The sequence below is a fragment of the Penicillium riverlandense genome (assembly GCF_028828495.1).
Source record: "Penicillium riverlandense strain IBT 135883 chromosome Unknown utg000003l_segment0_segment0, whole genome shotgun sequence".
Lineage (NCBI taxonomy): Eukaryota > Fungi > Ascomycota > Eurotiomycetes > Eurotiales > Aspergillaceae > Penicillium > Penicillium riverlandense.
In genome coordinates this window covers 952,281-973,111 of record NW_026643196.1, presented here as the reverse complement: position 1 = coordinate 973,111, position 20,831 = coordinate 952,281, and the positions used below count along the sequence as shown (strand labels likewise).

At 53.5% G+C, this 20,831-nt stretch overlaps 9 protein-coding genes across 9 annotated transcripts; 4 read left to right on the top strand and 5 right to left on the bottom strand.

The window, feature by feature from the left end:
- Positions 1 to 189: 189 nt before the first annotated feature.
- On the top strand, positions 190 to 1,803 carry N7474_004026 (aldehyde dehydrogenase family protein; the record flags this gene model as incomplete). The annotated part of the gene is made up of 4 exons (XM_057195441.1): positions 190 to 249; positions 311 to 380; positions 431 to 875; positions 951 to 1,803. 4 exons carry the CDS (start codon positions 190 to 192, stop codon positions 1,801 to 1,803), a joined length of 1,428 nt encoding a protein of 475 aa, XP_057052837.1.
- Positions 1,804 to 2,081: 278 nt separating this feature from the next.
- Positions 2,082 to 3,525, bottom strand: N7474_004025 (acid phosphatase PHOa; the record flags this gene model as incomplete). Its single annotated transcript, XM_057195440.1, has 3 exons — positions 2,082 to 3,174; positions 3,228 to 3,289; positions 3,340 to 3,525. 3 exons carry the CDS (start codon positions 3,523 to 3,525, stop codon positions 2,082 to 2,084), a joined length of 1,341 nt encoding a protein of 446 aa, XP_057052836.1.
- Positions 3,526 to 4,309: 784 nt separating this feature from the next.
- N7474_004024 (pex2/pex10/pex12 family protein) lies at positions 4,310 to 5,839 on the top strand (the record flags this gene model as incomplete). Its single annotated transcript, XM_057195439.1, has 3 exons — positions 4,310 to 4,618; positions 4,672 to 4,935; positions 4,988 to 5,839. The coding sequence occupies 3 exons, from the start codon at positions 4,310 to 4,312 to the stop codon at positions 5,837 to 5,839; spliced, it is 1,425 nt and encodes a 474-aa protein (XP_057052835.1).
- A 1,202-nt stretch (positions 5,840 to 7,041) lies between these two features.
- On the top strand, positions 7,042 to 8,232 carry N7474_004023 (uncharacterized protein; the record flags this gene model as incomplete). The annotated part of the gene is made up of 1 exon (XM_057195438.1): positions 7,042 to 8,232. The coding sequence occupies one exon, from the start codon at positions 7,042 to 7,044 to the stop codon at positions 8,230 to 8,232; it is 1,191 nt and encodes a 396-aa protein (XP_057052834.1).
- A 1,108-nt stretch (positions 8,233 to 9,340) lies between these two features.
- Positions 9,341 to 12,212, bottom strand: schA (serine/threonine protein kinase SCH9; the record flags this gene model as incomplete). The annotated part of the gene is made up of 5 exons (XM_057195437.1): positions 9,341 to 9,553; positions 10,709 to 10,784; positions 10,834 to 11,612; positions 11,777 to 11,903; positions 12,157 to 12,212. The coding sequence occupies 5 exons, from the start codon at positions 12,210 to 12,212 to the stop codon at positions 9,341 to 9,343; spliced, it is 1,251 nt and encodes a 416-aa protein (XP_057052833.1).
- Positions 12,213 to 13,237: 1,025 nt separating this feature from the next.
- On the top strand, positions 13,238 to 15,071 carry N7474_004021 (chromatin structure-remodeling complex subunit RSC7; the record flags this gene model as incomplete). Its single annotated transcript, XM_057195436.1, has 2 exons — positions 13,238 to 14,403; positions 14,453 to 15,071. 2 exons carry the CDS (start codon positions 13,238 to 13,240, stop codon positions 15,069 to 15,071), a joined length of 1,785 nt encoding a protein of 594 aa, XP_057052832.1.
- A 768-nt stretch (positions 15,072 to 15,839) lies between these two features.
- Positions 15,840 to 16,719, bottom strand: N7474_004020 (ESCRT-III subunit protein SNF7; the record flags this gene model as incomplete). The annotated part of the gene is made up of 4 exons (XM_057195435.1): positions 15,840 to 15,922; positions 15,999 to 16,204; positions 16,276 to 16,480; positions 16,545 to 16,719. The coding sequence occupies 4 exons, from the start codon at positions 16,717 to 16,719 to the stop codon at positions 15,840 to 15,842; spliced, it is 669 nt and encodes a 222-aa protein (XP_057052831.1).
- A 387-nt stretch (positions 16,720 to 17,106) lies between these two features.
- Positions 17,107 to 18,809, bottom strand: N7474_004019 (putative trimethyllysine dioxygenase TmlH; the record flags this gene model as incomplete). The annotated part of the gene is made up of 6 exons (XM_057195434.1): positions 17,107 to 17,225; positions 17,280 to 17,351; positions 17,407 to 17,995; positions 18,047 to 18,416; positions 18,583 to 18,600; positions 18,652 to 18,809. 6 exons carry the CDS (start codon positions 18,807 to 18,809, stop codon positions 17,107 to 17,109), a joined length of 1,326 nt encoding a protein of 441 aa, XP_057052830.1.
- A 680-nt stretch (positions 18,810 to 19,489) lies between these two features.
- N7474_004018 (putative peroxisomal dehydratase) lies at positions 19,490 to 20,639 on the bottom strand (the record flags this gene model as incomplete). The annotated part of the gene is made up of 5 exons (XM_057195433.1): positions 19,490 to 19,832; positions 19,900 to 19,993; positions 20,048 to 20,368; positions 20,424 to 20,472; positions 20,520 to 20,639. The coding sequence occupies 5 exons, from the start codon at positions 20,637 to 20,639 to the stop codon at positions 19,490 to 19,492; spliced, it is 927 nt and encodes a 308-aa protein (XP_057052829.1).
- Between the last annotated feature and the right edge of the window lie 192 nt (positions 20,640 to 20,831).

Below are 20,831 nucleotides of genomic sequence, written 5' to 3'. Positions count from 1 at the left end.
AATCCCGAGAGGGCCCAAACAGCGTCGGCTGCGGACGGACGCATAGCATGCACGCCCTCCTCCATTCAGAGATGAAGCGGTCTACATTTAAATATAGGGTTTGTCGCATTGCCCACCCTTTTGTCTTTGTCTTTCAGACAAGCAGGTTTGTGAATAACTGATTCTATCGAAATAACTCTCACTTCAATAATGGCTGCTACTGCAAAACTCTCGGAGCCGATTGAGACGCGGCTGTTCATCAACGGCGAGGTATGTGATCCTTACGCATAGAACAGGGTCGAGAAAAACAGTTTGCTCACCACACTCCCAGTTCCGACCATCTTCAGAGAACAAGACCTTTGAGGTGATCTACCCCTTCACCAAAGAGCTAGTCGCAAATGGTCAGCTTCAAACAACCTAAAACCACTACATCTCTAACACCATATCCCAGTTCACGAAGCCACCACCGAAGACGTCAATTCCGCCGTCGCCGCCGCCAATGCCGCATTCCCTTCCTGGCGCGATCTCGGCGTCGGCAAACGAGGCGAGTATCTGCGCAAACTATCAAGTCTCATCCTAGAGTCAAATGACGAGTTTGCAAAGCTCGAAACCCTATGCACCGGCCGGCCCATCACGCAGTACATTGACGCAGGCCTGGCAGCCGAAAAATTCAGATACTTCGCTGAAACGGCGTGGTCTGCGCAGGGTACGGCCAGTTTCAACACGCCCGGGTTCCTGAACATGACCTTTAAGCAGCCTTACGGCGTGGCGGCTCTGATCATCCCCTGGAATTTCCCGCTGGCTACTTTCTCCATGAAAGTTGCGCCGGCGCTGGCGGCAGGGAATACGGTTGTCTTGAAGAGTAGTGAGAAGGCACCGCTGACGGTTTGTCTTGTGTACAAATGACTTGGGCTATCATGATACTAACATGATAATCCAGTCGCTCTTTGCTGCTAAGCTAATCGCCAAAGCTGGCTTCCCCCTGGCGTAGTCAATGTCATCTCCGGCTTCGGCACCCCAACAGGCGAAGCAATGGCGTTGCACATGTCGGTCCGGTGCCTCAGTTTCACCGGCTCGACGCTGACAGGCCAGAAGATCCAGGCCGCGGCAGCAAAGTCGAACCTAAAACATACGCACATGGAGCTAGGCGGAAAGTCACCAGCTATCGTATTCGAGGACGCAGACCTCGAGGCCGCAGCGGCCGCAACACAGCTCGGCATCAAGCTAAACAGCGGACAGGTATGTGTCGCCAACTCACGGGTGTACGTGCATGAGTCCGTCGCCGAGCGATTCACCCAGCTCTTCCGCGAGAAATTCGCCGCTATCCAAATGGGCGACCCCATGGATCCGAATACGACGCACGGTCCCCAGATCGATTTTCTGCAGTACAACCGCGTGAAAGAGTACCTGTCCATCGGCCAGAAAGACGGTACATGCACGCAGGGTGGAGACGCCAACAACGGCTTCTTCGTGCATCCGACTGTCTTCGAGCGTGTGCCGGAGGACTCGCGACTCATGCGCGAGGAGATCTTTGGGCCCGTGGTTGCTATCAACACCTTCAAGACAGAGGAAGAGGCTATTGAGAAGGCGAATAATACCGAGTTCGGGCTGTATGCTTCCTTCTTCACGAAGGATATGGATCGTGCTATGCGTCTGGCCAAGCTTATCGAGTCTGGTATGGTTGCTGTGAATTGCACCTGTCCGTCTCTTACGATGGATACGGCTTTTGGGGGTGTAAAGATGAGTGGGAATGGCCGTGACGGATATCTGTATAGCTTGGATGAATACCTGGAGACGAAGTCGGTTTTGGTTAAGATGGGTTAGTCGGCGTGGTGGCTTTTAGGGCTGTGCTTGAAAGTCTATACAGATAGTACTCAGTGGTGCGTGTGAAAATCACGAATTGAATTGTGCTAAGACATTATGGCGTAATGTAAAATCAAAGAAGTCCTCCTTTTTTTCTGTCCCGTTCACCAAAAAGTCCCTGGAAGCCAATCGTTCCTGCGGGCCGAGACGGCTGAAGAGCCTTGCAAGACAAGTCCCTAACCATCAATCAAAGCACACAAAAAGATATGGCAGGGTGAATGTCAAAATATGCAACTGAATTAGAAAATGTAGGCGAAGAGAGCCACCAGAGAACCGATGGCAACCGCCGAGCTGGGCACAACACCAGCAACGCCAGCGTTGGTAGTGGTAGCCGCGGCACTCGAGGATGTGGTGTTCGTCGAGTTGCTGCTGCGGGTAGCAGTAACCTTAGTGTTGTAGTCGGCCTTGGAGTCCCACGGGTAGGGGCTGGTGTAGTTGTAGGTCGGGGTGGTGTTGGCGTAGGTCTTCTTGACGATGTCCAGGATACCGTGACCAGCGGAGCACTTGGCGTCGGTGACCGGGATAGGCCAGATGGGCGAGAACTTGGAGTATTCGCCATCGGACAGGGGACCCGGGTAGGTCTCGTTCAGACGCAGGTTGGTGGTGTCAACCTCGTAGTTGACGTAGCCGGTCTTGTTGGCCACGATCTCGAAGATGTTGGCACCGCAGTCCCAGCGGCCCAGAGAGGGGAGACCCCAGTTGGCGGAGACACTGGCAATGCTCGAGTAGTGGGTGTAGAAGGTGTCGTCCTTGGTACCCTTCAGGCTATCGGGGATGGCACCGCCAAGCAGAATGCTGAGGACGCGGTTGCCCTTGGGATAGGTGTCGTCCTCGTCAAAAGTCAAGAGAACGAGCGTGTTGTCCATGAAGTACGAGTTCTTCAGCAGAGTCGAAATAAAGCTGCGCTCCCACTTCGCGCCGAAAGTGATATTCGTGTCATGGGCGTCGTTGGTCATGTTGGGGGTGATGAACGCCCACTGCGGGAGCTTCTTGCTGGCCAGGTCCGACTCGAACTGAGTGAAGTTCTTGATCTGACGAGCGCGGCTGTCGTCATTGGTGATCGACTTGTAGAGAATCAGCGGGTTGTGCTTGCGCACGTAGTCATCCGCATAGGTCTCCTGGTTGGAGTAGTTGTAGCCCTGGAAGCCGGGGAAGGGCATATCCTCCTGGTACTCGGCCCACGAAACGCTCTTGGTGTCAAGCAGATCGGCCACAGTGGAGACATTGGCCGGGATCTGGTGGAAGTCGTCATTGTCCATGCCGAAAGTGTCACCGCCGGCAGCAGCGCAGTAGTTGGGCTCGGAGGGATGGGTGACGCCGTAGTAGTTGGTCCTTGAACTTGTCAGTATTGTTCTCAATTTCAAGATATGTGTATTTGATCTTACAGCAGGATACCCTGCGACGCCAGCCACTGCATGTTGGAGTCCTTGGCCGCATCATCATAGTCCTGGGATTAGGTCAGTGATGTACAGTCGAACGGTCCTTGTCAGTACGCACAATATTCTCCAGCCAGACCTGGTAGAAGCGATCAAAGGCCAAGCCCTTGACATTGGAGTTGGTAGTCTCAGGCAGAGTGGTCGCCATCGCAGCATCGATCGCAGCGACAGCGGGCTCCGAGGTCGTGATGGATGCGGCACGCGCCAGAGCGGCAGCGCTCAGCACGGTCACGAGGGCGGCCTGCATGATGAAGCGAAGAAGAGGTTGAAAAGAGTAGAGCAGAAAAGAACGAATGGACAGGGTGCGAGAGAACGGCTGGTGGAGGAAGAGAAGAGTGAGAGAAGTAGGTGAGAGATCTATCTATATACAGCCCCCAGCCAGTCCTTCCGGCCAGGCAATTAATTAGCTCGAGGATGCCTGGGCGTACTACATCGGCCACCCCAGTCACTTAATTAGTGCTACCACGCCCCAGATCAACTAGGCCTCTTTCCCCCAAGGCTGTCTTCAAAGGAAAGGTTCCTGCGTCCACTGGTTCACATCACACCCCTCCGCCCGCAATGCTGATTGGCTCCATTTGGCAACGCTTGGCTCAGGGGGCCACAAACCACGTGCAGCAGGCCCTGGTGGATAGTTACACCTCGCCTGGATATATCGGTTATTATCGACTCGGAATGGATTGCCGAGACATGGAGATGGGGCCTGTCATCAATGCTGTGTGGTAGGGTGGACCGTGGTGGTTAGGGTTGTGCCGAGCAAGTGTTCTTGTTGAACGAGATGATGGTAGGCGCCAGACCTACTGCCGACACCACTTCCGATGGTCAGCATATCAAAGTGCTCCTTGATTTACAGTCGATCGATTTCCTCCCGGGCGCAATTGTATTCCTATCCTATCCTCTGTTCCTTATTACTGCCTCGGCCGGAATGGGCATTGGTCACGTGTTCACAACCTCGGCTCTCCGTCCGGGGAAACTCGACTTGCCTCTGAGCTTCACTTCCTCTCCTCTATCGTTATCCACGCCATGCTGATACCATGAGCTCGACCAACTTTGCCGCCGCCCAGCAGCGGGTCCTCGAGCGCCGCCGCCAACGCGAAGCAGAAGCGCGCGCCCGGCTAGAACAGCAACAGCGGGCTTCTCCGATCAACCCGGCCACCTTCCAGCGACTGCCATCCCCACTAGATCGACTACCAGGATCGGGGTGGAGGCTATGGAATTCGATCAGGGGACGAGATGGAACGCGACCGGCGTTTCGAGTGGGCCAGGTAGATGCCGAGCTGCTTGATGAAGAGCTGTTGGATCTATTAAAAGGTCAGGTTGGGAATGCGCTTAAATACTTTGGGGTATGCTCGTGAATACAATTGTGGAGGGGAAATCGCTGACGTCCTTTTTCCAGCCTCAAATGCAGGAGGAATGGTCGCATGAGATTCTGCTTGCGCTGCGGGCGGTTCTCTTCAAGCTTTCCATATGGGACCACAATGCGTCCTACGGTGCGGCGCTGCAGGGGCTTCACTATACAGATAGCCGCAGCAAGGGACCGGTTTATGCTGCTCCAACAAAATGGCAGAAGACAGTGTATGGTCTGCTGACCGTGGGTGGACGCTATGCCTGGGATAAGTGGGAGAGCTGGTTGATCGGGCAAGAGGGCGGATACGAAGAGGTTGGTGACCATGTCCCCCAGCGTTCAAGCCAACCTACTGACAGTGATAAAGCCATCACGAGAAGTCCGGATGATGTCCCGGTTAACGGACCTCGTTTCCACGTCACACTCGATCGCCGCGTTTGTTTCCTTCCTGGTGTTCTTGGTGAATGGCCGATACCGGACCCTAGTCGACCGTGTCCTTCGTATCCGCCTGACTCCGCCGTCCGCGCAGGCCAGTCGCGAGGTGTCGTTTGAATATCTGAACCGGCAACTGGTCTGGCACGCCTTCACCGAATTTCTTCTTTTCCTACTGCCTCTCGTCGGTATCAGTCGCTGGAGGCGGTGGGTGTCTCGCGCATGGCACAAAGCCGTCACCGCACTCAAGTCTAATGGCGACGATGATCAATCAGCTGAAAAGCAAGGGGAACTGGCTTTCCTACCAGAACGCACATGTGCCATCTGCTACCGGGATCAAAACCCGACTACCCAAACAGAAAGTGATGTGATTGCGGCATCTGTGTCGGCGGGTGGCATCACTGGCTCGGCACAGACAGATATCACCAACCCATACGAGACAATTCCATGCGGCTGCATTTACTGTTTTGTCTGCATCGTTCAGAAACTCGAAGGCGAAGAGGGCCAAGGTTGGATTTGTCTCCGGTGCGGCGAATTGGTCAAGAAGTGCCAGCCTTGGAACGGCGATGTGCTAGAAGAAGCACGCCCACAACCCGGCACGGGCAAGATTGTTGGTTTCGCGATCGATGGAGATGCTGAAAAGGAGATCAGCGCCGATGAAGCTCTTGGTTCTAGTCAGTGGTCTACGGTCGACGAAAAGACCGTCGAGGGCGAGAGCGCGGCTGAGAATGGTGAAATGTCTGAAATCGAAGCAATCCCCGAAGACGATCAGCCGGAATCATCCTGAGACTCGACATTGCCCTAATGCCCGAACTGTCTGGCTTTCTCTTCTTCACCTTGTCTATATAGCTTCATTAACGGGGCGGCGGTGTGCATTACCAAAGCCTTTCCTTAAGACCTTTAGAAATCTACGATACCCACATTTCTTTCTGAAGACTTTTTCCCGGTCTGTAGGGTATGCCAGGTTCAGGGTCCTTCAAAGATCAACATACGCATAACCTTATTCATTATGGGACCCTAGTACATAATAATCTCATTACATGTTACATTATCTCCCTGGGTTTCATCTCTCTTTGCGCACACATTAATATCTGTGCTCACAGCTAACTCTTATCTAGTTAGTCCGTCGGTCCTTGCACGGTCTTAGATAGGCAGAGCAAATGAGGGACAATGCCAAGTGAGGTATCGGAGAAGATCCCCTAATTCAGCGGCTCATCCGTCAACTGCGGCAGGTCTTCCTGCTAAACACTAAACACGACAAACAATTGGCTAGTTTTAGTACTGATTTTCAAGCACTAATAGTTGCATGCAGTTAGGTCTAGCCGGGTTCTGCAAGTAGCGGTGCGTGGGTGTACCTAACCCTCCCCTTGTTGTTCTCTCAATTTTTTCCGCCTCTGCTCGTGTTCTTTCTGCAGCCAGGTTTATTTTCGTCGCTCGTTCGATGTCGATAGCTCCGCCGCCGGCACATTTGCTTGCCTGTTTTGACGAGCATGGTCCAGCGCCTCGCCACGGTCTGCAATGCACCCAGTTGAATATCCAGGTGGGTGCTTCTCTCCTTTCCAGCCGAGCATTCATTCTCGGAGCATGATCACTCCCAATGCATTCCGGTCTCCCTAAAGTATATGCTATTACCCCGGTGCCAGATTGGCATGTCTTGACAGGTGCATCTGTCAATTCAAAACCGAAAGTGGGGACATGCTATTCCCCATCTTGACCCGAAGGCGTATTGATCACCCCTATTCTTCGTATTTATTCTGAGGCTCGCAGTTTGACGATCAATCCGCCTGTTCACCATATAAAAGTACCCGACTTCCTTGCCGGACTATACCCAAAAATGCCAGGGTCCATAATGAGAAACCGGCAGTGCCGCATCGATCCCGACCTGCAAGAGCACCATTGACGTCCCGTCGGGCATCCTCCAACCGAAATGTCCTGCCAGTTTCAAGGGGTTCAAGCACCGATGCGCGCTTTTCGTCTCTCCTGTTGCCTATGGACGAGTACGTGGCCCCCTCATTGGCGGCCAAGGCGGCCTCCGCGCAGCAAATCCAACTATACACCAATTTTGTGGTCTCTGCGTACCCATGCTACTTTAAGGCCACCATGAGCCGTTTACCAATCAATTGGATCGAGTACATCAGCTCACAGTGTGGCGGCCGCGCAGACTCCCCATTTGATTGGGCCGTCCGCAGCGTGACCACCATGTACACTGGCAGTCTTCATAATGACCCTCGATATCTAGACGCGAGTCGCGGACTCTATCTTCGCGCCCTTCGGGGTCTGTCCGGTTTACTCGGTCATATGTCCACGGCCAAACTGGACGAGACCATGGCCACGGCTGTCGTCCTTGCAGTTTATGAGATGCACTCCTGCACCACTACGGAAGGTTGGATACATCATACGTGTGGCATTCAGGCATTGACACGGCTGCGCGGAGCTGGCGCACACTTGCATGGATTGGGTCGCGCCTTGTTCATCGCCTCCCGCAACACATTTGTGACCTCGGCGCTAGTCACAGGGGAAGCATGCTTTCTCGAAGAATCCGCGTGGCAGGAACTTAATGAGCAAATTGCGGCAGAAAACGCCAGAAAGCCTGATTCATCTGTTTACACGGATATTACAGAACGCGCCTTTCGCGAGATCGTCAAGCTCCCAGGCTATGTCAAGCGTGTGCGCGACCTGCGGTGGACGGCGCCCAGTGTGGAAAATAAGAAGAGGCCTACGCTGCTGTACGAGGTGCTCGCCGCTCGGGCTGCCTTACGGGGCATCCACACCGAATTTAGCGTGTCTGTCTCGACTCGCCGGGCCGACCACACGCTGCAGACAGACTTCATCGGACCAATTCCCCATCATTTCTTCGACAGGTTCACGAGCCTATCCATTAAGGGAATTCGATCTGGGATCCTGTTGCTAAACTACCTCATCATTCTCTTGGACCCATGCCAGCGGTCCACGGCCGAAGCGGAGAACCGGATTATCACCGATCGAATCCAGACTGATGAGGACTCCCGTTCAGCTCCATCCCTGTTAACGCCTCCTTGGTCGCCGGGTCGGCCTCGCTTGATGATCAAATCGATCATCGGCCCGGAAACACGCGAGCCACCTACCTCTGACTGGATGGATCGCATCGCTACCACGATGGGTATGGAAGGAGTCCGAGTGAACTTGGTCGACGATGGGTAGGTTACTTGGCATCTGTACCCGCATGATACACGCTTTACATGTTGAGCTGCAGTGAGGTGGTTACGGAGTTTTCGAGGCATCTAGATATACTTTCCATGTATTTTAGGGGATGCGTGTTTCTGCACATAGTGCATATCCCGGACATGGTTGTGAACATTCTCTACTGCACATAGATAATAAATGAATCTCGATGCAGAAGATAAATTGCGTCTGGCTTCCGTATTGAAGATCAAGCACGGTGTCAGGTATTCAATCAACTAGAAAGAGGTTAAAATCCGAGCAAATGTATCTTACAGTCGGGAGGTGACTGGTCGGATGTAAGGTTCCTGGGATATGCAGCCATCTGCAACTACAACGAAGAATACTACTGAAAGTAGCACTAAAACCGAACGTCAAGTAAATGCCTTATCAGGGTATGCAGAAAATGTAACCTGGGAGAGGGGTTTCGAGCAACTGGTCGAGCAGAGGAATCCCATGAAAGTAATCGGCAGACAGAGGCAGCAAAGAATACTACCGTGGATGATGGATTGCATGGTATATATCTCAGGGCTAACAACAAAAGATAACCAATCAGACCAAGCAACCAATCGATCATCTCCCTCCCAGATTCAGCCACCGGCGCGCCATGGTGCCCATGTAACGCCCCCAAAAAAGCACAATTGCAAGAAAGACACACATTACCGCCAACGTGTGTTGCTACCGTTGCATGGGTGTGCGTCTCATCATCGTAAAACGAAAAAAGCAGCAAAAAAGAAAAGTACCAAAAAGGACGCGCTGGCATGAAATCCGATAGTCATGATCCCGAAGGAAAAATCGAAGGGAAAAGAAAGAGGAATGGTAGGACAGATGGTAGGGAGCGGAGTCTAATTCCACCATCCGAGTTTGTCAGTCACAAGTCGCAAACTAGCATCGCTTGGATCATTGACAGACAGGCATCGGAATACTGGTTCAGTAGAAGAGAGACCGATATTTGCGGGCAGAGGATGCATCTGAAGAAGGCATAGGCATGTACAAAAGGGGAATGTATGCCAGATCAAGACGCCATGATCATGCAGTAGAGGAGGTTCGAGTTGCCAAAAAGAAAAGGAAAAACGAAAAAGAGACGTAATCACGCATCAAAAGCATCGTCAACGTTGAAGATACCCGGGTCGGTGCCGTCTTGCGTCTTCTGGACGCCGCCCATGCGCTGGTCGACCGAGGTATTTGGTCGGTGGGACCGTTGCCACTTCGCATCGTCTTGCATGGTGTCCTCCTCCATTCGATCACCGGGCTCGTGCTTGAGGTGGTGGTCGATGGAACTCTCGTTCACGAAAGTGAATCCCTTGAAGTTGGCTTGCATACCAGGGGACAGCGGTGTCGAGCCGGGCATCAGGCCATTCGCCAGTGCGGCGGCACGGTCGTTCAGCGAGCTGCTGTTATCCAGGGCATTCGTAAATTCCGGGTCGAAATTAGAGGTATCGGTGTCGGACTGCAGTTTCGGCTTGAACGGAGGGATCACTTGCTTGCGGCACAAGGCCTCCCAGTCGATATCGTGGAAGAATGGATGCGCCATGAGCTCCTTCGCATCGCCGTTGGCGCCGAGCCGGTGTTTGGGATTCCGGTTCAACAATCCTTTAACGAAGTTCCGACCCTCCGTGCTGAGAGCATCGCGAGGGAACCGCACCTTGCCGAAAGCGATGTTCTTGTACATCTGCTGTGTATCCTCGGCATAGAAGGGACTCCATCCACAGCACATCTCAAAGACCAGCACACCAAGCGACCAGAAATCAACCATCTTCGTATACCCTTGTTCATCCAGCAAAACTTCCGGTGCGAGGTACTCAGTGGTACCGCAGAAGGTGTTAGTCGTGTCGTTCTGCGTCAGGTTTGCCTTGGAGAGACCAAAGTCGCACAGCGCGATGTGACCATTGGCATCCAACAAGATGTTTTCGGGTTTGAGATCGCGATATACAATATCGTAATCGTGTAGATGCTGCAGTGCTAAGATCAACTCGGCAATATAGAACTTGGCCCGGGCTTCCTGGAATCGGCCTTCCCGTTGCAAGTGCCAGAACAACTCGCCACCCGACATATAGTCTGTGACGAGGTAGAGATCCGTCGGGGTTTGGAAAGAGAACTTGAGTCCGACGATAAAAGGAGAGGAAGCCATCGCAGTGCGCACCAGAATATTCCTCTCTCCTAGGGTATGTGCGACCTCTTTCTTCTGGATAATCACTTTCTTGGAAAGAACCTTCATCGCATAGATACGCTGTGTGTCCTTCTTCTTGACCTGGTAGACCTGGCCAAATGTCCCTTTGCCGATAAGCTTGAAGATTTGGAAGTCGTTCGGGCCCACCTGTCTCTTGTCCGTCTTCTCGAATTGCAGTTCGAGGTGGATCTCCCCCGACACCTGGTTGTCGCCGACTCCCCGTGCAACCAGAGGAAACCATCCTTCAAGTCGACTGTGGTCTTCCTTGAGATTGATGCAAAGCCGGACGTGGCCCAAGAACGTTTCTTGGTTGTTGCGATCGTAGACTGTGACGTCGATTTCTGATTGATCACCCATAACATCACTGAAAAGTAGATGTTAGCTATGCCGGGAAAGGATTGGGGGGAACATACAAGACAGCCTCATGACTCCAATGGGGATCGGTCACAGGCATCTTCCCCTTATGATGGTCAGGACCATCGAGGGCACTATTGTGGCTGCTCTGGCGGCTTTTCATGGGGATTGCCATTGGTCGGCCGGCCTCGGCGTCCGACTCAATCTGCCGCCGCTTTTTCTCTTGCTCGTCATCGCGCGCCCCCTTGGAAATATACTCGTTCCATTCAAACACGCACACGACGTACGGGTCGAACGACGGTCGTAACCCGCGGCCCTCGGAAATTTTGACGAACAATTTACCCTTGAGCGGGCCCACGGGAGGGCCGTTCTGCGGAGAAGACGCAGTCTGGGAGGGGAACGCCTCGTCGAGTTTCATGGTGATCTCGTCGGTCGAGCTGTCCATGTCGTCCGGGTTGGATTCCTCGGTCGGTTGCGGCGCCGAGGTAGCGGGGGTGCGCTCGGTCGATTGGCCCTCGTTGGACATGGCGCGGGGAGTCAACGGCGGGGTGTTCTTGAGACACGCCCCATCTGTTAGCTTGGCAAGATTCTCGGAAGATATGGAAACATTCGGCTTTTCGTGGTCGAGTAAGAGAGCTTCGGTCAAGGCACAAGCTTCTGTGGGTAAAGATGGGTTGGAGAAATGTGAGGCAAGAACGGGGTCGTCCGAGACGCTGGACACTGGGAGAGAGGTTTGACGGCGGGAAGGGGTATCAACGGTTGCGGATGAAGAGAGATAGTTTTTGAGGGTAGTGAAGAGAGACCCCCCGCTCTGGTCTGGCCCCTCCGCCTCATCCTGCTGCAGGAGGGAGTGGGGGGAGTGGGCAGTCCATCATCCCGCTCCATCGGGCCGAAGGATGATGGCAGGCCAGGGCTAGGCGCCCCAGGCGGAGGGTCGGCGGGTTTGGAAAGGCAGGACCATAATCGGGGTAGGCTTGCTTTATCGCTAGAAAAAGAACCAACCTGGAAGTAGTTGTGCATGATGGAGGGCAGACGTTTGTCTGCGGGATCGGGCTGGGGCGTTGCGATCCCCGTGGGCGTGGAACCATTTGACCCGATGTGGTCGTGGTTGTCGTCGTCCGGCCCGGAACTGCTCAGAGAGATGGTAAGCGAATGGACTGCGCGCAGAAGGTATGGGCTGGGCTCTCGGCCGATCCGATCGCATTTTTGCAGGAGATGCCCGACAGGCAGGCCCGTAGATCCCCGATCGCAGATAAGCATCGAGGGATGTGTCATGTGGAATGCAGGTAAAATCTCAAGCAATGCGGTGCGAGGCGACTTTGGAAGACCCTTTTTGGGGCGGTTCTCTGGGGACAGGAACAAAGGGAACAGTGTGGACTCACTTTGCCCGCTTCAAATCGGTCTCGCCGTGCAACTCGGGACTGTGCGCCGCGGCCATTGTGATTCCATGCAACTCGAACTCCCCAGATGAAAGGATTGGGAGGCGAATCGAGAAGAAACGAGGAGAATGGAGGACAAGGTGGGGGGTGGAGAGAGACGGAGCGAAAAAAAGGTGGGAGTGAAGAAGAAAGGTCGGGACGAAACTTGGCGATGAGCTAAGACGGGACCACCACCGAGTTACTAGTCGAGATTAGGGTAGAACTAAAGAAGAAAAGCAAGAAAGCAAGACGATGAGGATGATGAAGGAATCATCCCCCACCATCTGCAGAAGACACCGATAAGGCTACTAGGCACTCCCGAAGTTGCCTCTCAGCTTACTGTGTTCGATTTCTTTCCATCTCCGCCATCTCCGCCCCTCCGACTAGGCGGGGTTCTTCCATGTCATCCTGTTCGTTTTTTACAAATAGTTAAATCCCTTGCATCGGCAGTGTAAGCTGAGAAGCTCCTCTACAGCGACGCTCAATGCCGCCGGCAACTCTGTTGGGTCGATGGCTCCCCAGAGCCGGGGTCAATCGTGCAACTGTAGCGTCCCATCCCACTTCTTCAATACATCAGGCATCGCGTGGGGGGCTGAAGAGGGGAGACGAGGAACATGACGCAAGATCGACATGGGAAAAGAATTCCTCAATGCCGAATGGAATCTAGAGTGCCTCGTAGGTCATCTGGCGCCAGGACCCAACAGCTTTCCCACATCACATGCGGGCAACGTCGGGTGTGAACGGTTGGTATACAAAGCATTGTCCCGGTCAGGGCGGTCTAGCACAGCAGCTGCACGAGTCAGTTGCACTGGCCAACATGACCTGTGCAGGGGAGGAACCTAGAACATGACGTCAAAAGCATTTCGGTTAAGAACACTTATGTATGGACTGCAGGAGGACGTGCCTGAGATGGTGAAAATGAATTGCCTGAGGCGTTCATCGATTATCGCCTCAGGCATCCTGGGCTGACAATGAAATCACGTGCCCAGCTCAGAAAACCAGCTGCTCGGTGGTGCGTTTGTATGCATCACAGCCACCAAACATCATGCCGCGAAAGGTCCGGGCCGCTGCGCAAGCGGCGTCCAATTCAATGAAAAACACCCCCGTGGCCGCTGATGCCTCCGACGAGGAGATGCTGGATGCACCTCCCTCCCAGACCTCGTCTCCCGCAGCCGACGAAAAGGACCAGGATGTTGAAGCCGATGTCGATGCCGACGCAGAGCCTACCCAGGGTGTCGAAACCCCTGTCGACACTCCCACTGAATCCAAGCAAGGTGCTGATGATGAGGGAGGGAACGCAAGTGCTGCAACGCCCGCAGCGGACGACACCACCCTTCTTGGAGGCGATGATACACCTTCCTACACCGGCGGACGCCAATCCGTCATCCCGCGCAAACGAGGTCCTGGGCGCCCACCGAAGAACCGCCCCCCAGACTGGGACGCGGTGGACGGGACGGGCTCTCCGCGAGTCACGACGCCGGTCAAGAGACGTAGAGGCCGTCCTGCTGCCAGCGGAGGCCGCTGGGCGCGCAACAGGGGCCCCTCGCATATGACACAAGTACCAATCGATAAAGAGGGCAACATGATGGACGTGATCGATGATGAAGTGGCCTTGCCACCGGATCCCGAGGGCGATAGCAAGGTCGACAAGAACGGAGTGTTGCAGGGGGGACGCCAGTATCGCGTTCGCACGTTCACCATCCTCAACCGCGGCGACCGGCTGTACATGCTTTCCACGGAACCGGCGCGATGCATTGGGTTCAGGGACTCGTATCTGTTCTTCCAGAAGCACAAGATGCTCTACAAGATTATCATCGATGACGACGCGAAGCGCGATCTGATCGAACGCGATATCATCCCCCACTCTTACAAGGGACGCGCAATTGGTGTTGTCACGGCACGCTCGGTCTTCCGCGAGTTCGGCGCCAAGATTGTCGTCGGGGGAAAGAAGGTGGATGATGATTATCACGCTCAGGCTGCTCGTGAACGAGGCGATGTCGCCGGTGAACTGGCTGTCCCTGAGGACAGGCTGCCTCTCCCCGGCGAGGAATACAACCGGAATCAGTATGTGGCCTGGCACGGCGCCAGCAGCGTCTATCACACGAATACCCCGTCTATTCCTGTCCCTGGCGGAAAGCCCGTCGATTCCAGGAAACGGCGGGTCACGGTGACGGGTGACAACTGGATGCTCGAGCATGCCCGTGAAGCGAGGTATGTTGCTTCCCTCATACTGATTGTTCATTCCTAATTTCCGTTCTAGTGGTTTCAATGCTCGACTCGCTACCATGCGCCGCGCAAACTTAGGAGGCATCTACGACGTCCACACGAACATCATCCAAACCCCGAAGATCATGCAGCCCTCGCACGCCCGCTGGGAACGACTCCCACCACCAGACCCGCGCGCCCCCGGCCAACTGATGAAAGACATGTCCTCTCTGAGCCTCACCAACGGCACCGCCGCCAGTGTATCCACACCCCATGAATCCACCGAGACCACCAACCAGCACCAAGAACCCACCGCCAGAACGGAAGAAGGACAAGAACAACCCCAAACAATCTTCCCGTCCATCCCCGCCTCCATCGCCCGCCGCTTCGCAATCCACGACATCCACTACGAGTCCCCACCGGTCTCAAACATGGGCATCCCCGGTCCAGACGGCGACGTGCACGACCTCGGCGCCAACGGCCTGATCACAGCTGCCGATCCCCAGCACCCGGAGTTCATGAGCGCCGACGTGCTGGATGAATTGCCGGCAGACTGCAAGGAAGCCCTGCTTGCCTCCGCGGCACAGGAGTGGGAGTGGAAATCCAAGTGGTGCAGTGAGGCGGATGACGGGGCGCGGTCCAGGCCGTTGAAGAATTTTGCGTGGTTTCCGTGATATTCTTTTTCTTTCTCAAGTGTGATGCTTTTTCTCATGGTTTGATCTTCGCATGGAATGGGGTGATGGGATAAATGGGTGGTTTTTTAAACCCGAGGAGTTTTTTTATTCTTATCATTTTTTGTTTTTAATTCACTCCTAATATCAGACTGATATACTTCTTCTCTATCCATGCATTTGCCTTTTGGGTCCAGATCTTGTCCGACTGAATGTAGTTGGGCTGTAAGATTGATTGCCCAGAAATGTAAAGAGAAGTATCCCGCGAAATGCCCATCTGCTTTCCCGGGCTGGATCGAAATGGTCTAGATCTGGCCCAGGCCGGTAATCTTGGTCTCCCGGATACGCCGCCTGATATCTAAATGACGACAATAGTCGATTATATCTAGAACTGATGTGATATTTCCGACGACTGGGAAAAGAAGAATTGTACTTGAACTGTAAAAGAAAGGAGCAATGAGGATCGGATTCATTTAGAGGAAGAGACTAGAGCCCTGCAGAGACGAGTGATCGACTCCGTCGGGGACACGGGGCACAAACAGATATCTTAGGGTGGAAGAAAAGGTAGCGGATAGATTGCTGAGAAAGAGAGGGGTTGAGAGAGAAGACGCCAGTGGATAAGGGGGGAAAAGGTAAGGACCTTTGCTTAAGAAAGACGTCCAGTCATGCATGCCACGCAATTCAAGACACCAAAAAGGGAAAACACGATCACATCCAAAGGAGAAAGGACAAAAAGAAAGCCATAAATAGTTCAGTCGAAAGGTCCGAAGATCACATCGTAATCTCCATCTCAGCACGCAGCTTGGCCAGCTCGGCCTCCTCGTCGTCTTCCTCCGGCTTGGTCTGTTGCTTGGCTGTAACAGAAAGGCAAAAATGTCAATCGATACTCTGTAGATGAACAGCAGAAAAACAAAGAGGGAAAAGACTTACGCTCCTGCGTCGCAGGGGATGGTAATTGAGAAACCGCCACAGGCACGGTCCCCGTATGCAGCATCCGCTCATCCATGGCCTCCTGCTCCATACCCTCCAGCTCAGCCTCCAGCTCGTCCTCGTCGGGCAGCTCGTAGCCGACGGGGCCGTGTGCGATGACCTCGCCGATCTCTTGGCCGAGTTGGTGCTGTTCGTTGAGCTCCTCCCTGTATGATAGAAAGATTAATGATCAGCCCATATCACACAGAAAATGGCACGGGGGTTTAGGGTTACGCACATCGTCTTGTCGACTTTATCGAGGGTCATTCCGCTATGGATCTGCGACATTGCCTTGCCGGCCTCTTGCATGGCCTTGAAGGTCTCATGGTTAATATTCGCCGCCTCGATCGAATATATCTGCTGCTCGAGCTGCATGATCTGTGCGGTTGTCTGCTCGAGGTTCTTTTCGTGGACCTTTTTCCGTCGGAGGGCAGCCTTGGCAGCTACAGAAACAACACCCACATCAGCATATCTAGCCAGCCAAAAGAGAAAGTGAAAGGATCGTACCGTTTTTATTTGAGTTGACATTCTTGCGCGCCACGCTATCCTGCTCCTCCATCTGGTGTTCCAGGTACTTTTCTCGCTTCTGCAGCATGTCCAGCTGCTCGCGGAGCAGGAGGATGGCATTCTTGGGCGCTTCCTTGCGCTTCTGTGCGGCTGCGCCGCCGAACCAGGACCACATTTCTGCGGTGGGTGTGGGTTTGGCTGGGTTTGTGAAGGGGAGGGTTGCGTTGTGATGCGTAGATAAAGGAATCAGGCAGCCCCAAATCGCGTAGGAGGGGCGCCCTCTGGTGGCGTGGGAGATCGCTGGTTCGAGGCAGAAGCGAGGTCCGGCGGATAAGTGGAGGGATATTAAATAGGTCTGAAGAGCAGAGAGGAGGGGGCGAGTGAGAGTCAGTACTTTGTACGTCGATGAGATGAGATCCGGAGGGGAATCGAGTGACCCGCTTGGCCTTGATGCTTATGACATACTCCGCGTCACGTGAGCATCTATACAATGTCGGGAACAGCCGGTCTTTGGTCATACTATGTTGAATGGTATATTCATGTATATAACTCTATTGAACATCTAAATAAAAAGGTTCGGGTTGTTGGGGGATCCCTTGTAGTAGTTCCCAATGTTTTCCATCACCTTCTTGCGGCCATATTTCAGCACCCGAAGCCGAGAAAGGAAGTCATCGCTATTGACTGTTTCTACTGTCAGTCCCAACGGTCAAGTGTATATCAGAAGGAGTTACAGACCATAGCCACCACACATTCTCCTCTTGCCGGTGTATTGAGAACGACCGTGCAGCATCCGCCAATTATCAAAAACTGCCAGACAGTCAACAATCCTACGATCATAGCTCGATGGGAAAGGAGGACTCACTCAAAGCAGTCCCTGGCTCCAGCGGAGTCCAAAACTGCCTGTTTTTCCGATTGAGGATATCGTTAAAGTGTTTCGCAGCCTCATACCACCGCACCTGATCCTCTACATTCCAGCCGCTCTTCGCAGCGCGATCATAGTTATTCCACCGGATCTGATCAACATTAGACAAATCATTGTTGACATGGAAAACCGCAGCCGATTGAGCTGGTTGGATGCAAATGTCCTCGTTGCCGCTGGCATGCCATGGGTGATATGTATCCTGCAGTGCCTGGTAGTGGGATTTGTTCTCTTGCCAGAGCGTCTTTGCAGCGGCGAATCCGTCAATCAGTAAGTTTTCACCGCCTGAGCCGTTGGTATGAGACAAGAGATGAAAGAGTTGGAGCCGGGCAGGATCGGTGAAGTAGGTATTGTCTGTGTGACCGCCGAGGAATTCATTGGTGTATGCGGTGTCCTTGAAGGTGAGATCGGCGGTAAAGTCCCAGAACCCGCCGTAGTGCGTATGTCTGATAAATGCGATCCTCTCAATGAGATCCTTGGTAGCCTCGGGGGTGACAGGGACGCCCTCGATGAAACAGAATCCACGCCAGTACTTTAAGAAGATTAGAAGTGGCTTTTCTTCTTAGGAAGCAGGTGAGCTTACGATCTTCTCTAGCCAGTCCAGGAGAGATTTATCATCTGCCATGACTTTTTCATAGGAGACGGTAGGGCGTTTGTTCTCATGTGGCCAGCATGGAACAAACGGTCTAGGCATTCTAGGCACTCTAGGCAGGGTGTCAAAATTGCCCTTGGAAGAATCGGAATTGTCATACCTGCCACGCTTTGGGGTGCGAGAAGGTCTGCCCACATCATTCTGGTGGGCTTTGAGCCAGTCATACGAATAAACACCCTTGTGTCCATCAGACCCTGGGACTGTGTTAGCTCTATGGCGAACTAGAGGGATATCACTGACATGAGATTTCGATGCCCTCGGGCTTGTGGACAACATCTTCTTCCTTGACATGGGCAGGTATCTAAGAACCCATGAGTAAAGAGACGCAGTTTGGTTTGGAGTGCTTATACCGAGAAAGTATCGCTAATCCGCTGGGCCGTGTCTGGATGATTACATTCGGAGCATTGACAGTTTTCCCTGCATCGGTGGTTAGTTGTGCCGCAAGTCCTGTCCAAATTCACACCAACCTGAGCATGAAACGTCCACTATGTCCTTGAGTTAGTTATGACTCCCAGGGAAAACGGGGTAGGGCTCACAATCGCAGATAAGGCGACTTGTCATAGGCGCCTTCAGCTTCGATATACACATATCTCGGGTCACGTTCAACATCTTTCTTTCCAGGCTTTGCCTTCTTCTCGGGGACTTCGCGAGCTTCCCTAGCAGGATTCCTTCCGAATTCATCTTCCGCGAGCATGTCATGAAGTTTGGACGCTAGATCTCCATTCTGGGACTTCCCTGAAGAAGAACTCATAGACCGAGTAGCGTGAACCACCAGTCTTTGAGCAGCCCCTACAGTAGAGCAGCACCTCGCTATCGATCTCCCAGAGGGTGTTGCAACATTCCAGCTCAAAGCCTATAAGGAAATGTCACAGGTAAATACAGTGAGAACACATTGAAGGAATCCGAGCATACCACAATTCTATTTTGCAGGGCAAATGCGCGAGCTCCGCTGGGTTAATACATTAGCCCGGTATGCACAGTCAACAGTCACGCAAGGAGAATTGTACCGCGCATGTTTCCAAACATTGGCTACCTGCATGGTAGCAGTTCGGTTGAGAGCCATGGTCGATTGTATTCAGCGAGAAGTGGGCTGGACGGTGGTTTAAGTGCCGATTGTGTCCGTGGCCAGTCGGGATCGACCAGGTCACGTGCGCACGATATGGGGAAACACTTGGATGAATTGGGCAGTTGGGGTGAGAAACCCATAAAGCGGAGTAACGGGTTGGAAATACGTGACTAGGAGGTTTGGGTCATTGGTTGTTGAGTGGCGTCCTGGGAATCTTGGAACGCTATGTGGCATCCATCCAATTCACCCATTTCGGGGGGGGGGAGCCGAAGAATATATACATACGGCCGAAGGAGTAAGTATATAGATTACAGTTTACTCTTCGCCCCAACAATCTTCACCAAAGCCCGCCCATTGCTAAGCACGACCTTGTCATGCTGGTTCTTCGTAACGAAGCGCACCTCCTCAAACCCATCCTCCACATTACCCATGCGCCAGATCTCCGTGGTGAGCGTATCACCAGGCCGCACCGGCGACGCAAAGCGCGCCTGGAATTCGCGGAGATTCGCAGGATCGCTGCCGCCCAGCTGGCGTAGGAGGCCGACGGCGCTCGAGTTCCAGCTGAACAGGCCGTGGATAATGACGCCGCCGAAGCCCATTTTCTGGCCGGGCTCCGGGGTAGCGTGGAGAGGGTTGTAGTCGCCATTTAGACTGGAAGGAATAAATTAGCATTAGAGGGTCACCGACAAGGGTGTTTGTAGCTTTGAGATAGACATACCGGTACAAGTGCGCAGTCTCCTGATTCGTCTGAACCACATGCACTGCATCGGCCTTCTTCCCCGCCGGAGGAGGGTAGTTCACCGTGCTCGGTCCTAAGCATTCAATAATCAGTACGGTAATTCAATCAGTGAAATACTCCAACTCACCCTTCGGACCGCCCCAACCGCCCTGCCCAACCAAGAACCCACTACCAACAGTCTTGGAGTAGACCTCGCCGGTCTGCTTATCGACAATCGACTGCTCCGTCTCCACAACGGTCCCGGGCTTGCCCTTGTCATAAACGCCGACGACCTTATTGCGCAGCTCAAACTGGCGGCCCGCGCTGGTGGGCGGGAGGGGTTTCAGGACGGTCAGCTTCCGCTGGCCGTCGACTCCGCGGCGGAAGTCTAGCTTGGGCACTCCGGGGATCTGGGTTGCTGATTGGCGGGCGTAGAAGTCGGTTACTTCTTGGTCGGTGAGTTTGAAAGCTGATTGGATTGTTTGTTAGCATCAGTCAACCTCGAGTAGATGGGGTTTGCTCACGCAGAATGAGAGGGTAGGTTGGGAACACCGAAAAGTTAGGGTGCAATTCCTGATGGGTGTTAGTTCTACATCAGAAAGGGAGGGAATGGTTCTTACATAGAGGAAGTGCAGCTCGTCAGCTTTGCAGCCGATGCTGTTGGCGAAGAGCAGCACATCGCGCTTTTGCCAGGACACATCCTTGGAAGGGAATTCGAAACCAGCACCGGGGGACGACATTGTGTAATTATCTTTTGGGGTGATGAAGAACAGAGAAGGTCCACGGGTGGGGAGAAGAGAAAGAAGAGCTCAGGTTACAATAATGCGGGGGCAGCGAATGAGCCGAGCCGAGGCTGATCTGGACTCGGCAACCGTGTGGGCCGACAGTATTTACTGATTAACTACAGCTACACAGGACAACCAAAATAAGAT